The sequence below is a fragment of the Aspergillus vadensis genome, assembly GCF_003184925.1.
Source record: "Aspergillus vadensis CBS 113365 unplaced genomic scaffold BO88scaffold_17, whole genome shotgun sequence".
Taxonomy (NCBI): domain Eukaryota; kingdom Fungi; phylum Ascomycota; class Eurotiomycetes; order Eurotiales; family Aspergillaceae; genus Aspergillus; species Aspergillus vadensis.
In genome coordinates, this window is record NW_020292055.1 from 761,203 (window position 1) to 776,380 (window position 15,178).

The following is a 15,178-nucleotide window of genomic DNA, read 5'->3' on the forward strand; positions in this document are numbered from 1 at the left end:
CATCTTATGCCCGGATGCCCAGCCTGTATCACCACCTACTTCATCCTCCAGGACGCCGCGTAATTTTGAGAATGCAGTAGCCGCCGGTAACCCTCTCAAATGTGGTACTGTGATTTCCACTATTAGGAATGTGCCATATGTTTGGGCTGTACCTACGTACTCAGCATGCTAGCCTTCAGTAGCGAAACAATCCTCATATCGAGAATTGTAATGCCTGAGATTGACCTGCATAATTGCCAGTTTCAGTGTTATAAGGCAGGAATTTAGTGTACCTCAGAGGAGATTATGGTGATCTTATTATCTAGCTTTCCATGCTCATCGACGGCAATATTTCCATCACTACTGTAGCTGGAGTGGCGGTGAAGCTAAACCTGTTACCATCTTCCGTGATATTGGGTATTCAATCATCACCTTGCCTTGGATGGAGGAGGTTTCCTGTTAATTCCCCCAACTTTTGAGCAAGGGCCTTCTGCTGCTCGGAGCTCAAGTATCTGATTTCTGAAGAAGACAACTTCGTGACGAGAAACTTCAATGGTTGGTTATACCACTATGAGTTTATAAGAATCCTTTCAGAGAGAGTACCTGTAACCGCGAGATCTCAAAGCTTTTGGTCACCATCCAAGATATCGCCCAGTTGAACATCTGGGAAGTCTCTATCTACTGTTGGTGTAATATCAGAGTCATGGTATCCATTTAAGGAGCCAGAGTCATTCAAGGGCTCATAAATGTAATTGATGTGTGTAGATGTAAGAGAAATGGGGCCTGTCTGGTTGGCGTCTGGGTATGTAGATGCATGGCGATATAGAATGGAAAGCGCAAAACTGCCAAGAACTGCTAAAGTTGGCGCGACGTATCTACAGGGTATAAATGCATTACTGATATACATTCCTCACAATGGGGCATGTGCTGATTCATATGGTGGATCTTGAGGGAATAAAGTAGTGTGACCAACGTTTCTGTCTTTAGGCATCACGTGTTTAATTTTTGGATACCTAATTCAGGTATGTTGGTCACCATAACACGGGATGCTGCTTCCCCCTCACAGGCTATCCCTCTATAGACTATAGCATGCAGTATCTTGCGAGTCAGAACAGATAAGGCTGTTGGCTGTTGTGATAGTGTGCCCTACTATAGTTCGCAATATATGTCTGTTACTTCCTTTTTAATGACTTGCCTTTATCTATCACTCCGTGAAGTTAGAGGAATCCTATACGAGATTGGGAGAGGCTGTGTTGTCTGACCCTGAGCAGCAAGCCTTTGATGGAGGTTCCCATCGTTGCTAGATAGATCAAACAACCACATCATGTAACCGCAAAAAAAGGGCAGCAGCCATCAGTGGAAATGTAGCCATGCCACCGGTGTTCCTCCTCACACCTCAGTATTTTTGTATGAAATATATGTATATATATACTCTTATCGAAGTGCACTAGTCACCTTTAAACCCATTATCGATTGTCATAGGGTCAGTAATGAGGATAATGGCATTTATATGAATGCACATATCTAAGCATATTGAATATTTTGTTTAAGTTACCCACCATGCTTGACGTTCTTTTTGGAGTTTATGATACAATGAAGACACAACCGCACGGAGGTATCGAGAATTTCAGTAGGCGCTACTCTTTCCAGATCTCCAATATTCCTCAGTTCTTGGGCTTAGTCTGTCTGACGACCAGGAAAGGAGTTTCTCAAAGTTCCCACATGTATGCTCTCCCTCAAAGCCCGGGCCCTACATGTTTGCAGATGGTGAGCATATGAGCCGCAGTGCACACATGTCAGAATAACACATGATTGGCTGGCACAAATAGTTGATGTAAAGTTGATCGTGGACATCAGCCAGCGTGGGCGCCGATAGACCAATTCCAAGTAGACCTTCTCGCTGTCGCTACGAGAAAGCATGGATCCATATTCGAGAATTATTGCTGCCTGACATGCCGTGACACAAGCTCCCATGATCCAGACTAAGAGCGCCAACCCAAGGCTTCCCGCGGTCTGCGCCACCACCCCCGGAGTAGCAAAGACGCCCGTCCCGACCATCCGGGACATCATAAGCATGTAGGTAGATTTCGAGGATACATGTTGACCATTTGAGACGCGTTGAAGTGGCTCACAGCCGCCCAGGTCGTTACCGCTTCCCACTGCAGGGGGGTAGTCTAGTAGAGGGGTCTGTTCGTCGACCATTCCCCTTGTCTCCCAGTTGCTGTAGGTTGGTTTCTCTGGGTAGATGTACTGGGTAGACACCACCTTGCTGTCTGTAATATGGTTTTGGTCCTCCTGATCTTTGACATGTGAAAGATAACCCAGTGAGCTTGTGGAGAAGGTCCCAATTCATGTGCTGGTCGGCATCCTGCAGGCCTCATGCATGAATCGGCTAATGAGAGCTGATGGTGACTTCCCGAGCGGCCACGTAATTAATTTGTACGATGCCGGTAGGATCGTAAAGCTCGAGAGCAAGACCCGAGTTATAGAACCACAACTTTCAAGTCACATGTATTTGTGAAAGTTCAGTATCTTATACGCAACTGAAGACTTCTGTATGTATTCGTATACCTTCTACCTAGCGCCGTTCTTTCTACCTTCAGCTTCAGTCCTATTCACCAATTATGTTGGTCCGCGTATATTGCAACCTGTTAGTATCGAACTAAATGGATGCAGAGATACCAGTACTATGTGAGATCCGAATAATATGGAGAACAGTATAGAAGTATTGGTGGTAGAAGATGCATTGTAGTGTAACATATAGACCATATCAATCTTGTTCATAGCCTGAGCTTGCAACTTACACCCGAGTAAAATATGAACATAGCAGTCTATGGATCATACATAAGAAGACACTACAGAAGATCGGTTATCGAAGATGACTTCAAAGCAATGACAGACCCTTGGTGCCAGACGTCAAGTATAGATACTGGCACCCGCGAACATCGCCACCAATCACAGTATCAGCCAATTTGTTCTGGTTTAGCTGCTCCACCACATTTGTGCTGCTGTTGGCCACATATACTCGTGTTCCCATGTTAATCACACTGCATGTGACTAAAGCGAAGATATCCTTTTCATCCACCGCTACATACATACCCAACGCACTACCGAGACCTTCAGTAGGGACTTCTGCCAGAGCGCTATTTTTGTCAGCAATGAAATATGTACAGGTAGAACCGGACTATACTCACATAAACTTGGAACCAACGGGGACATTGGTCAATCTTGACGACCGGAGGTTGCTAACTCCCGTCTGCTCCATTTCGGTCGGGTTGTAGTTGAAGTATCCACCGAAAACATCCCCGATAAGCACTGAGTCTGAGGCAGCAGCCTCCACGGCAAAGGGGGCACCGCTGCTGGCATCAGGATCACCATACGGGGCAAGGTAGATTCGATCTTCCTTGCCCGAGATCATGATGGCCGTCTCGTTAATGTCCGATACTAGCTTGTAGGAGAAACCTGTAACAGGCTCGACCAGGCTTTCATTGGCAGCAACAGGAATCAGTGTTGGGGGCTGTGATGAAGTGCCGCCGTTGCCAAAGGTTTCATTGACAGCTTGTTCAGGATTCTCGAGCGTAGTGTTCGATTGGCGGGCTCCGATGGCAATGTTCCGGCTAGTCAAAGTGCTCTGTCTTGTGTCGGTAGATGCTTGGGAGGTACTGGAAATATGCAGTTAGCCAACTATTCGTTTGCCAAGTTACTATCGGCGGTTAGCATACCCCACGCATCCCAAAGGTTTACTCCATAGCTCGCGGAGGTCAATGGCATAGTCATAGAGAGCGCCCACACTAAGATAGAAGTAGTTTTGCACTACCAGGTTTATATCAATACCATTGCAGTTTGACGATAAGACTTTGCCAACAACCTGGAATGAAGGCTGGTCGAAGATGCCGGCGGTACGTTTCCATTTGCCGTTCAGCAGATCTATGCCGAACTCCAGACCGAGTGGCAGGCCAAAATCCAGAGTTACGGAAGCCTCAGGTCCGTCAAACTTGGCAATGGGCGTAAACTTGGTATCGAATCCGCTTAGCTTATTATTGTCCTGGTTGACTAAATCCAAGTGTACCTCACCGGGGGAGACCTCAAATTTGGCTCCGATGAGAACGTCTGCCTGGGCCTGGAAATAGATGTCAATAACAGCACTGAGCGATACTTCGGGTCCGATACTGATAACACCGGGGATCTCCAGGTTGACCAGGTTCTTGGCGAGAAGCTGCTTCTTGTAGCCCTCAATCTTCTTTTGGCCCTGCAGCTTCATGGCCAGCGCTAATTGCGAATCCCATGACGCGCCGGCTTTCAGATAGCCAGTTTTGAGACCGTCATTGATGCTCCATCCAATGTGACCAGAGACTGACACGTCGCCCTTGGCATAGCAGTTCTCACAACTCAGCTCGCCGGGGAAGACGCCGCTATCAGCAATCACTAGGCCTTCACCTTCGCCAAATAGACCAGATGTTGTAGGAACCGTCTGTGTACCCTTACCACCAATATTCCAGTCCTGACTGACTGATGCGCCAAGACTCCATTCATATCCTAGGGGATCCTGGATTAGGCTGCCGATCTTCTTGCCCAAATCGACCACCTTTTTGACGACCGGCTCAACATAAGTATGGTAGCCTTCCACAACGGCCTCTTTCACTTGCTTGTAATTATTAGCCTCGTTCTTTGAGTTTGGGATGGTTAGAAATCATCTCAGAAAATGCATACCGTGACTTTCTCCTTGATCCAACCAATGGGGTCCCATCTCCGCTGAAGTACTCCCCTCTTTTCAAGAGTCGCAGTGCCGTTATATTGGAGAGGGGCGGCCTCTGGGACTTCAGTGTAGTCCTCGGTAATCTTGATTCCAAAGAAGTCAGAGAGCTGTGCCGGATCATCGGTGATGTCCTCGGTGCTACTTGATGCGATCAAAGCATCACCTGCCATGCGACGGGCTTTTCCTCTAGAGTTCTCCACTGGGGTTTTGTAATGACCGAAATCCAGGTCAAATTCCTTTGTCGCCTGCTCCAGGGGCACTTCCGTCACATTGGCACGCATACATCGCTGTCCCGGTTGGAATGTAATAGAGGAGACGTTCCAATAGCTTCGTGAGCCATGCATATAGTCTCCGCAGCCAGGGTGATATGTCGCTAGGACGAGTGGCGATTGACTTGTATTCCAATCTTTACTAGCCTGGCGCTCTGCTTCATCAGAGTTGAAGCATATATTCATACCACTTGTGGTGCAAGTGACACTGGAAATGTGCGCTGAATGGTCTAGAATTACTGTCGGGTGGTTGAAGTTCGAGAACATATGGCCGAAGGATGATGGGTCATTTTCTGGTTGACTAGTCAGTCGGGATTATATTCACCAACAGGAGAAGAAATAGAAGTCCCACCAGTCCTGCCACCCTCACGGTAGTGGAGAGCCTGTGCCATCCTTGGGACCAAATGAGTTGGATCACTAGCATTATGGCCAGGAGGGTGCGCAGGCAAGAGAGTGCGCGATGCCATTGAAGCCTCGGCAGTCGAGGTCGCAAGGCCCAAAAGTCCTAGAGCAGAGGCAATGAACTTCATAGTGAACATCATTATCCAAGGCAGAGTGCGAAACTAAAGGGTGGACAACGAGGGGTTCGATCATGCTTTTATATTTTGTAAAGAGGACCTCTTTCTGCCGGTATTTCTTTTTATGGTCTATCAGCCCGGGCCTCAATGCCTCAGTCAAAGTAGAGATTCAAGAAAGGGTCTGAAGGGCTGCTCAGCAGCTGATCCAGCTGTGATGGAATTACTAGCTCCCTTGTCACACACGCAGATGCAGGAGAGTCACATCAGAGTAGTGGTTGAATAGCCAGTTAGTGTGTGCCGGGATCTTGGTCAAATTACAATTTCGGTCGCAGATCGGTGGGGCGCTATGATTTAATAGTCAATTATCAGACAGATCATAGATAGTCAATTTCTCAAACTAGTCTCAATGATATTATGATGATTATTCTCCACACGGATTTCCGGACAAGGCGAGAAGCCATACTTTCCACCGTCACAGATCGTCATTTCCATGTATATATGAAGAACAACTGCTATTCCAACAAAACTATTCGAATTCCGATTTCATCTTCACATACGAAAAGCCAAATTTACCCTAAGATATCACTTCAAATTTTTGTCATTTGGACCTAATAAGTCCACCTTTATCGCAAACATACATTCTCCTCCAACATTCAGCCGCGGTGTAGTGTGGGAACTTTAGGTTTCCTATTTCCTGCTCATAGTACACCCCCATCATCACATAAGGAGTAATATACAGGTTGAGCACTAGTGATGCGATGCATAATAGCATGGAGACATGTCTAGCACATATTGAACGATGTCGTGAAATCTAGCGTGTGACAAGAAAACTGGTCATTTAGTTGCAGTGTGATTTGAAAATTGCTCATAGTCATTGCGGCCCGCACGGCTTGATCCCCAATTTCAGCTCGGGATGACTCCGGCTATAATGATTAAAACAACTAGAATTTGCATTTACAGCTGCTCCGGTTTGTTGAAAAGGGGTGGGTAGAGCAGGTCTTGAGTCAGACCTAGGCCCAATTAGGAATGGGTTGCTCAGCTAACAGGATCCGGGATTTGGACCTCTTTAGTTTGTATCACCACCACTCACATAACTACTTCTTAGATTATGCAAAGACTGCTAGCAGAATACATTATCCTACCGAGATATATCTAGCCCTAGGCTGTGCCATATTCCTTTGACTGATGATGTCAAGATATACAGGAATGGAAGCAAGTATCGATACCTTGAATAATACCGGGCTGGCGAAATTGAGTGGCCTACTATACGACCATTGATAGCCTTATTTGACATTATCAGAGACGGCGTATTCCTAATGCCTGAGATCTAATTTCTCTCGCAGAATGTGTTATATGTATTAATACATATGAGCGTCTGAAGTAGACCCAGCTTGCACTAATTACGATGTAGAGAAAAAAAGGTGCTCGTATTTCAGCCAGAAATTGGTCATATCTGCTGTGGGCTGAACATTGATAGTATACGGTGTTTCTTCGGAGTACTTCCAAATCTGTATCATCAAATTTGTCATTATCCTAATCATGATTCTGAAAAACAGCCTTGACTGTTTACTTACCTGGTTGTGGAATTTATTCTGACCTTTTCAAGGAAAAGGCAATAGGTTCCATAGCCTTGTCATCCGTATTGACTATTATATGATCAGTAGATAATAGCTAACATACAACTTAAACATGTATCTCTTATCTTAAAAACATCGTGATTTACAACCTAAGTGCTGCTCAAGTAGTTATAGTCTATTATCTCATATGCCTATGATAAAATACTACGTGATGAATGTTTCCGGCTTACTGGATCCCTTGCTAATTTCCCCACAGTGTTGTTCGAAGTCCTGTCTCTACTGAATAGTGAGTACTTAGTACGAAGAACGTCGACAAGCAGGATTTTGGATAATATACTGCATACTGTGAAAATCCGAGGGAACAGTTGAAAAAATTGGCTTCGTATCCGTGGGTACAGGTGCATACTAATCTGCTAAAGGTAAAAGTTTGTTATTAAGCTCGCACACAATGGTACTATATCTAGTTATTCCAATTATGCTGGTATTACGTATGTCTAATCTGCTTTCTCCGCAAACACAAATGAAATATCCCTGCTCGTGGTTCGTCCATAGACGATAACATATATGATTAGTAGGAAAGGTTGAGAGGATTATAAACCTGTTGTTTAGTCGCACTGTTTCTGTGTATGTATCAATTCGTCCATTCAGCAGTAATTCGAGATATTTGTATTTCGGGCGATAACCTCAACATATTGCCGACATGGTACAACTCCATCAAAGCTCTTACGCCAGTTGAGCTAAGCTCTGCGACCCAGTTCCAAGTCTGCGTCCTAGTACAAGGAATTCACTGCCTGAGTTCATTGCTACACAGCAGCCAGCGCTGACTGGGACAGACCACACCGGTTGAGCACGAGGGGATCCGAAACCTTCTGCTTTCTCGGGCGACTAATAGCTGTGAAGCCATGTGCCTGGGCGCAGAGGTCTTCAATTTGGACGAGGACCCTCGCCGCAGCATCACCATGGAGCAGCACGCCGTTCTCTAACGACCGGCTGTGGTGAACCATGTTGCGCTGAGTTGGCCATAGGTATGAGGTGCCAAGGTACGCAAAGCCCCCATCAGCAATGATCGCGTTAAAGTGTGGGCGTGGCTCCCACCAACTCGAGTTTTCTACCAGTAGGTTGGAACCACGCAGCATCGCGCCAGCCAGCAACAGCGCGGAGACAGGGTCAAGCTCGCGAACCTGAATTATCACCTGGACACCACTTGCGGCGCGATCAATCAGGGCTTGGGTTATCGCAGGATCAACCAGCTCGGAGACACTGACAATCAGTTGGTCAGTGGCGCTGCGGATTAACGCGTCCTGCGCGCGGCTGATGTATGTCAACCTCGTAACTGGGTCGTTGATCACCACTCCGAGCTTCGCTAGCTCGGCAGCGAGCTCTGCGCGGCGCTCGTCGGTTGCCTTGCCATTTATTACCTCATCTGTATAGAGCTGGAACTTTCTAGCAGCAGTCTGCGGAAGCTCGATTGAAAAGTCTGCCTTATTTATGGGCTGTGTGTCCATGACGGCAGCGGTGCTAAACAACACCTTGCTGTCGATGACGATACCCTTGGCATGCATTACCTGGCGGGTTGGACAATCGGTGCCAGTGAACATATTGATATGGATGTCATTGACCGCGAGGATCTTGAGGTACTCGCAGAACTCTAGCGTTTCCTGGAACTCTGATGGCCCAAGCTTGGACGCGACGATTGACATCTCCGCATCTATGTTCTGGAGTCGGAATCCGACCAGGGCATCAAGCACACCACGGGCATCGCCTTGGTTGCATACTGAGAGGTTGAATATGGTCAGCTTGCGCGGTGCCCCGGCAATACGCATATACGCATCGGGCTGGATATTATCGCGGATGAACTTCTCGTACACCGCAAGGTGCTCGGCGCCATTGCTCAGCCGCGGTGATGTGCCAGAGGGCAGACAACCGAACAGAGGATCCTGGAGATGCCCGTAGCCCGGATCCGGGCCGACAATAGTCGCCTGGCTGTGAAGCTGGTCCTCGCGAAACAAAAATGCGTCAACATCAAAATTGGCGCCAAAGTCCAGTGACATTACTGTCCTGTAGCGCGGCGCAACCTCGGCCGGCTCGATTGCGATGCACTGCTGATTGCCGTTCCGATTTACGCCCGTCGCGACAAGCCTGCCGCCATCGCCCACTTTGATGGTGTACGGCCCATCAAGTTCATGGTCACAAAGATGGGCTTCGAAACACTGGCCAGGCCAGAGTGGCATGCGCACCTCGGCCCGCGATGCAACTGGTGCCATACGCATCATGCCGTGCTTTACCAAGCCTAGCTTGTGCTCACCGTTTGTGCCAGGAAACTGTACGCACATGGTATCAGCACTGGTGATGGTAAGAACTCGCGACGGATTACGCGGATCAATCAACTCGAGTGTTGCATCCAGAGGTCCGGTCGTGGCCTTCAGTGATACTACGCGATAGCGGATACCTTTGAACATTGCTGGGCGGCCGGCAAAATGCTCAATCCGCACATCCTGGTGCATAGCGCGCTGATCACGAAGCACCAGCTCGCCCTCTAGGCTTACCCCCATGACATCGTACAGCTGGCCGCCAAGCTCGACCGGCTTGGGGGCACGCGCCCGGTCGTCCCGGGGTAACGCGTGTGGTGGGAGCATCAGATCATTGAACCCACCCATCGCAGATGAGCCGAACAGGCATCCTGTGAATTTCCGGATATCAGAACCGAGCCACTGGTCGGTGAACAACACCTTTACAAGAACATGAGATTAGGCTATAGTGTGCGTTGAAAGCTTAAGATTTGTTTAAGTTATGTGTTCTGTCTTTTAGAGGGCCGAAGCTTCATAGCCAAGACTTCGAAGAGCCCGCCTTGGGATGATAAGGTCATGATTCCATAACTTAGCTCCAATGAAATGAACAAATGGTGATACTATTAATCAATATATAATTCTAGAATCAACCCACATGCCAATACCTAGATTTCATTGAATCATAGACTGAAATAGATCGCGAAGAGAATGCTGTCCACGGATAACAATGTTCTAAATGCCTCCAGTGTCTGCAAGCGGTAACTGGAACTGTGGCATGACCAGGCCTGACAGTGAAGTTTGGGATAATCCAAGAACAGCCTAGAGAACTATCTGAGTATGTAGGCCCAAGTGAGGTCATTATGATTCATTATGCTTTCGCTGGCATATTATTATTATTCTTCGTATTATTATTATTATTGAATTGTCCTCAAATACAGCGCAACTATGGTACTCTTGCTGAGTCGCTAACGGCCAGAAGAAGTCCGCAGAGACACTTCCCTGGCACTTGCTAGCATTTCTCAACCTTTGAGCAATACTGTCAATCCGTTGCCCATACACATCAAAGAAGTGGTTAAGGAAAAATGTTTGACAAGTAATGATTCTACTATATTTATCTAAATCAATTCAAGGACCTGAATTTCGTTCTACTGAGATATGGGGGGGATCATGGCCTATTCCTAACACATTAAATAATATCTGTCATCAAACTTTCCCTGTCGTAATTTCTTATCCTCTTCTTCTTCTTCCTTTCTTTTTTTTTTTTTTTTTTTCTTTCTCTCTCATTTCGATTTATGTTTACGGGATGTTTAATAGGAATGGAATGATAACCAACCATGACCAATTTAATTCTTATTGTTTCTACTTTCATGATGAGGTACAGGAAACGGCACTAATAATAAGATAATATACTCTATCATAATGTTATTTGGGTATTGATTGCATAATGATGACATCAAGTGGTAAGTAAAGTTTGTTTTTACTTATATTATTGAGGAGGTTAGTGGGGCTTCGGCCCTATTTTGTTCCGGTCCTGGCGGCAGGAGTGTCTTTCTTACTTCCAGAGAGTTATATTCTAGTAGGGAAATCTTCACAACGGGACAACAGTCAAATGATGTCTGATAAGTTTAAAAGTAGTATCATTCGATAGAACTCTTCACAGGACATATAATAATATAACTTTTATTTCTTCAATCAATTATTCTGTGTAAGAGCCAATCAAATAATCATATTCAGCGTGTCTAAACATGATAGAATAATCGAGCTATCAGGGTAAAAGTCATCGGGATGACATACTAAAATAGTTATAAGAGTTATGAAATTATTAGTAAAGGTTCTATATCTTCCTGATACTTATAAGATGTTGATATTTTTATAAGAAGCTACTAATTTCTCAAAAATCAGTCTATTTTAGATATGGTAAACGGGTGAGTCGGGCGAGCTTTAGAGGATCAGGAACCTGTCTGTTTAAGCTTTGAGCTCTGCTTGGCCAGGCTTAGCTTAGTATTAATACTTATTACTGGATAAGAGGGCTCGCCCGTGAGAACTTATAAAGATTTACTAAAAAATTAAAATATATTCTAGTAGGGAAATCTTCACAACGGGACAACAGTCAAATGATATCTAATAAGTTTATAAGTAGTATCATTCGATAAAGCTCTTTACAGGGATTATAATAATATAATTTTTATTTTTTATTTAATTATTCTGTAGAGTTAATAATATTTAAAGATAGCAGTATTTTCTTCTACATATAATTAGCATATATAACAGAAATTTAAAGTAAATTAGTACTTTTTTCTACAGACTCTAAGTCTAATTAAGTTTATTAAGCATTATAAAAATAAGTATTATAAAAATAAATATTATAATAATAAATATTATATAAAGTAATATATTAATATTTTTATAATAGATTCTAAGAATTCTATATATTCTATAATCTAGAAAGCTCAAATTATATATACTTCTTATTTAATATTAAAATATAATATTACTAGTAAAGTAATAAAATGAATAAAAAGTAAGTAAAATAAATAAATAAAAATATAAATTATAATAAAAAAGTAAATTATATTAATAATTATCTAGATATTTTAGTAAAATAAAATAAAAGATTATTTATAGATAACCTGAGTACCTGGTATATAATTATATTTATTTTAGTAATTATCTTAATATTTAGTACTATTTACTTTATCTAGGTTATATACTTTCAGAAGTATTTTTTTCTATAAAAAATATTAATATATCATAATCTGTATATATACTTATAATTACTTATAAGAAAGCAGAGGTTATATTCTAATAGGGAAATCCTTATAACAGGACAACAGTTAAATGAAGTTAAATTAGATTATAAGTAGTATTATTTAATAAAGCTCTTTATAAAAAATATAATAATATAACTTTTAATTCTTTAATTAATTATTCTGTAATATTATAAGTATTTAAAGATAGAAGTATTCCCTTCTGAATATAATTAATATATATAATAGAAATTTAATCAGATTAATATATATAATAAAAATTTAAATTAGATTAGTACTCTTTTCTACAGACTCTAAACCTAATTGAGTCTATTAAATATTATGAAAATATATTATAATAATAAGTGTTACCCCAATAAATATTATATAAAGTAATATATTAATATTTTTATAATAAATTCTAAGAATCCTATATATTCTATAGTCTAGAAAGCTCAAATTATATATATTTTTTATTTAATATTAAGGCGTGATATTACTAGTCAAGTAATAAAATAAGTAAATAATAAGTAAAATAAATAAATAAAAACATGAATTACAGCAAAAGAATGAGTTATATTAATAAATTATAAAAAAAAAAAAAAAAAAATTTATTATTATATTTTAATCTCCATAATCCTGCTGAATAAATAAATAGTGGAGTAAATAATAATATATTTATAATAATAAAAATTCTTTTCTTACCTCCGTGATTACTATAGGAAACAGATAGTTAAATAGGATTTAAAAAATAACTAGATATTATATTTATTTATAATATTATTTTTTTTAGTATATCTCGTCCTCTCGCCCCTCCGTGCGGATTCTAGTAGGGAAATCCTCACAACGGGACAACGGTCAAATGAAGTCAGATCAGGTTATAAGTAGTATCATTCGATAGAGCTCTTCACAAGAAATATAGTAATATAACTTTTATTTCTTTAATCAATTATTCTGTGGTACTATAAGTATTCAAAGATGGGAGTATTCCCTTCCGAATATAATTAATATATATAACAGAAATTCAATTAGATTAGCATATATAATGGAAATTTAAATCAGGTTAGTACCCTTTTCTACAAACTCTAAACCCAATTGAATCTATTAAGTATTATAAAAATAAATGTTATAATAATAAGTGTTACCCCAATAAGCGTTACATAAAGTAATATATTAATATTTTTATAATAAATCCTAAGAATCCTATATATATTATAATCTAGAAAGCTCAAATCATATATACTCCTTATTTAGTATTAAGATGTGATATTACTAGTCAAGTAATAAAACAAGCAAATAACAAGTAAAACAAACAAATAAAAACATGAATTACAGCAAAAGAGTGAGTTGTGTTAGTAAAATATAGAAAAAAAAAAAAAAGAAGAAAAATAATTCTATTATTATATTTTAATCTCTGCAATCCCGCCGAGTAAATAAATAATAAAGCAGATAGTAGTATATTTATAATAATAAGAGCCCTCTTCTTACCTCCGTGATTACTACAGAGAATGGATAGTTAAACAGGACTTAAAAAATAACTAGATACTATATTTATCTATAATATTATTTTTTTTAGTATACCTCGTCCTCTCACCCCTCCGTGCGGCTGGTGAGGTAGAAAGAGAAAGAGATTATAAAAGAAAGAAAAAAAAAAAAAGATAATTTTATTATTATATTTCAATCTCCGCGATCCTGCTAAGTAAATAGATAATAGAGCAGATAACAGTATTCTTATACTACTAAAATTCCTCCTCAGAAATTGGATGGTGGAGCAGATAACAATACTCTTATAATACTAGAATCCCTTCTTAGAAAATAAATGATAGAATGGGTGGCAGCACCCTTACAGTACTAGAATCTCTTCTCAGGAATTAGATAATAGAGCAGGTGATAATATTCTCATAATATTAGAAATCCTCATACTCAGAGATCCCCCAGCTATTTAATATACTTTATCAGTTTATCTCTCTGCGGGGCTGCTGAGCTTGCATTTCAATAATTATCTTTAAATCTCCGCAATTTCTGCAGCAAACAGATGGTTGAACAGGGCTTAGAAAGTAACCAGATATTATATTTACCTGTAATACTATCTTTCTTAATATATCTTGTCCTCTCGCCCCTCCGTACAGATGGTGAGGTAGAAAGGAGAAAAGATTATAAAAAAAAAAAAAAAAAAAAAAAATAAATCTTATTATTATATTTAAACTTCCATGATTCCTGCAGGACTCTAATAATAGAGCAGGTAGCAATATTCTTATAATATTTAAAGCCCTCTATCTTCTTAATATACTTTATTAACTTATCTCTTCGTGGGGCTGCTGAGCTTATATTATAATAATTATCTTTAAATCTCTATAATTTCTGCAGGAAATAAATAATAAAGCAGGTAGCAGTACTCTTATAATATTATAAACTATTTATTTTTCTGGTATACTTTGTTATCTTGTCTCTCAGTGTGGCTGGTAAGGTACAGAAGAGTAGAGATTATAAAAGAAAAAAAAAATAATAAAAATCTGATTAAATAAATAGCTATTATTCTGGATATTTTATAATAATTTACATCTTACAAAATTATCTTAGAGAAAATTATAAACTTTATATATTATATTAGTTTCCCAGACATTGTACTCTTCTTTTCAAATAAAATCAAAGTAATATAATTTATTAATATTTATTATAAACTTACTTCAGATTTGCTTTCTTAGTATTTTGATATAGATTAAAAATAATAGATAGTATATAATTATACTGTAGAAGAGGGTACCCTCCAAAATAAAGAAAAAGAAAAAAAGAGATAAAATTAAAAAAAAAAAAAAATAATAAAAGAATATAAAATAGAAAAAGAAAGAATAGAATATATATACAAGAATATAATACTAATAAAAATTAGAAAAGACTAGAAAGAGTAGGAATAAAAAGAAATAATAAATAAAAACAGATATATATTACTATTAGTATCCTACTGTGTATAATAGTTTTATTATTCTTATTCTAGATCTAGAGAGATCACAGTACAGTGACTAATATTAAATAAATATTAAAAT

At 40.3% G+C, this 15,178-nt stretch overlaps 3 protein-coding genes across 3 annotated transcripts; all 3 read right to left on the bottom strand.

The window, feature by feature from the left end:
* Positions 1-598: 598 nt before the first annotated feature.
* On the bottom strand, positions 599-970 carry BO88DRAFT_416972 (uncharacterized protein; the record flags this gene model as incomplete). Its single annotated transcript, XM_025708281.1, has 2 exons — positions 599-854; positions 894-970. The coding sequence occupies 2 exons, from the start codon at positions 968-970 to the stop codon at positions 599-601; spliced, it is 333 nt and encodes a 110-aa protein (XP_025561280.1).
* Positions 971-2,863: 1,893 nt separating this feature from the next.
* On the bottom strand, positions 2,864-5,534 carry BO88DRAFT_344149 (uncharacterized protein; the record flags this gene model as incomplete). The annotated part of the gene is made up of 5 exons (XM_025703220.1): positions 2,864-3,122; positions 3,174-3,641; positions 3,702-4,624; positions 4,690-5,297; positions 5,357-5,534. The coding sequence occupies 5 exons, from the start codon at positions 5,532-5,534 to the stop codon at positions 2,864-2,866; spliced, it is 2,436 nt and encodes an 811-aa protein (XP_025561281.1).
* Positions 5,535-7,665: 2,131 nt separating this feature from the next.
* On the bottom strand, positions 7,666-9,791 carry BO88DRAFT_489405 (phospholipase D-like domain-containing protein). The gene has a single exon (XM_025712698.1). It carries the CDS (start codon positions 9,754-9,756, stop codon positions 7,903-7,905), a length of 1,854 nt encoding a protein of 617 aa, XP_025561282.1. The 5' UTR covers positions 9,757-9,791; the 3' UTR covers positions 7,666-7,902.
* Between the last annotated feature and the right edge of the window lie 5,387 nt (positions 9,792-15,178).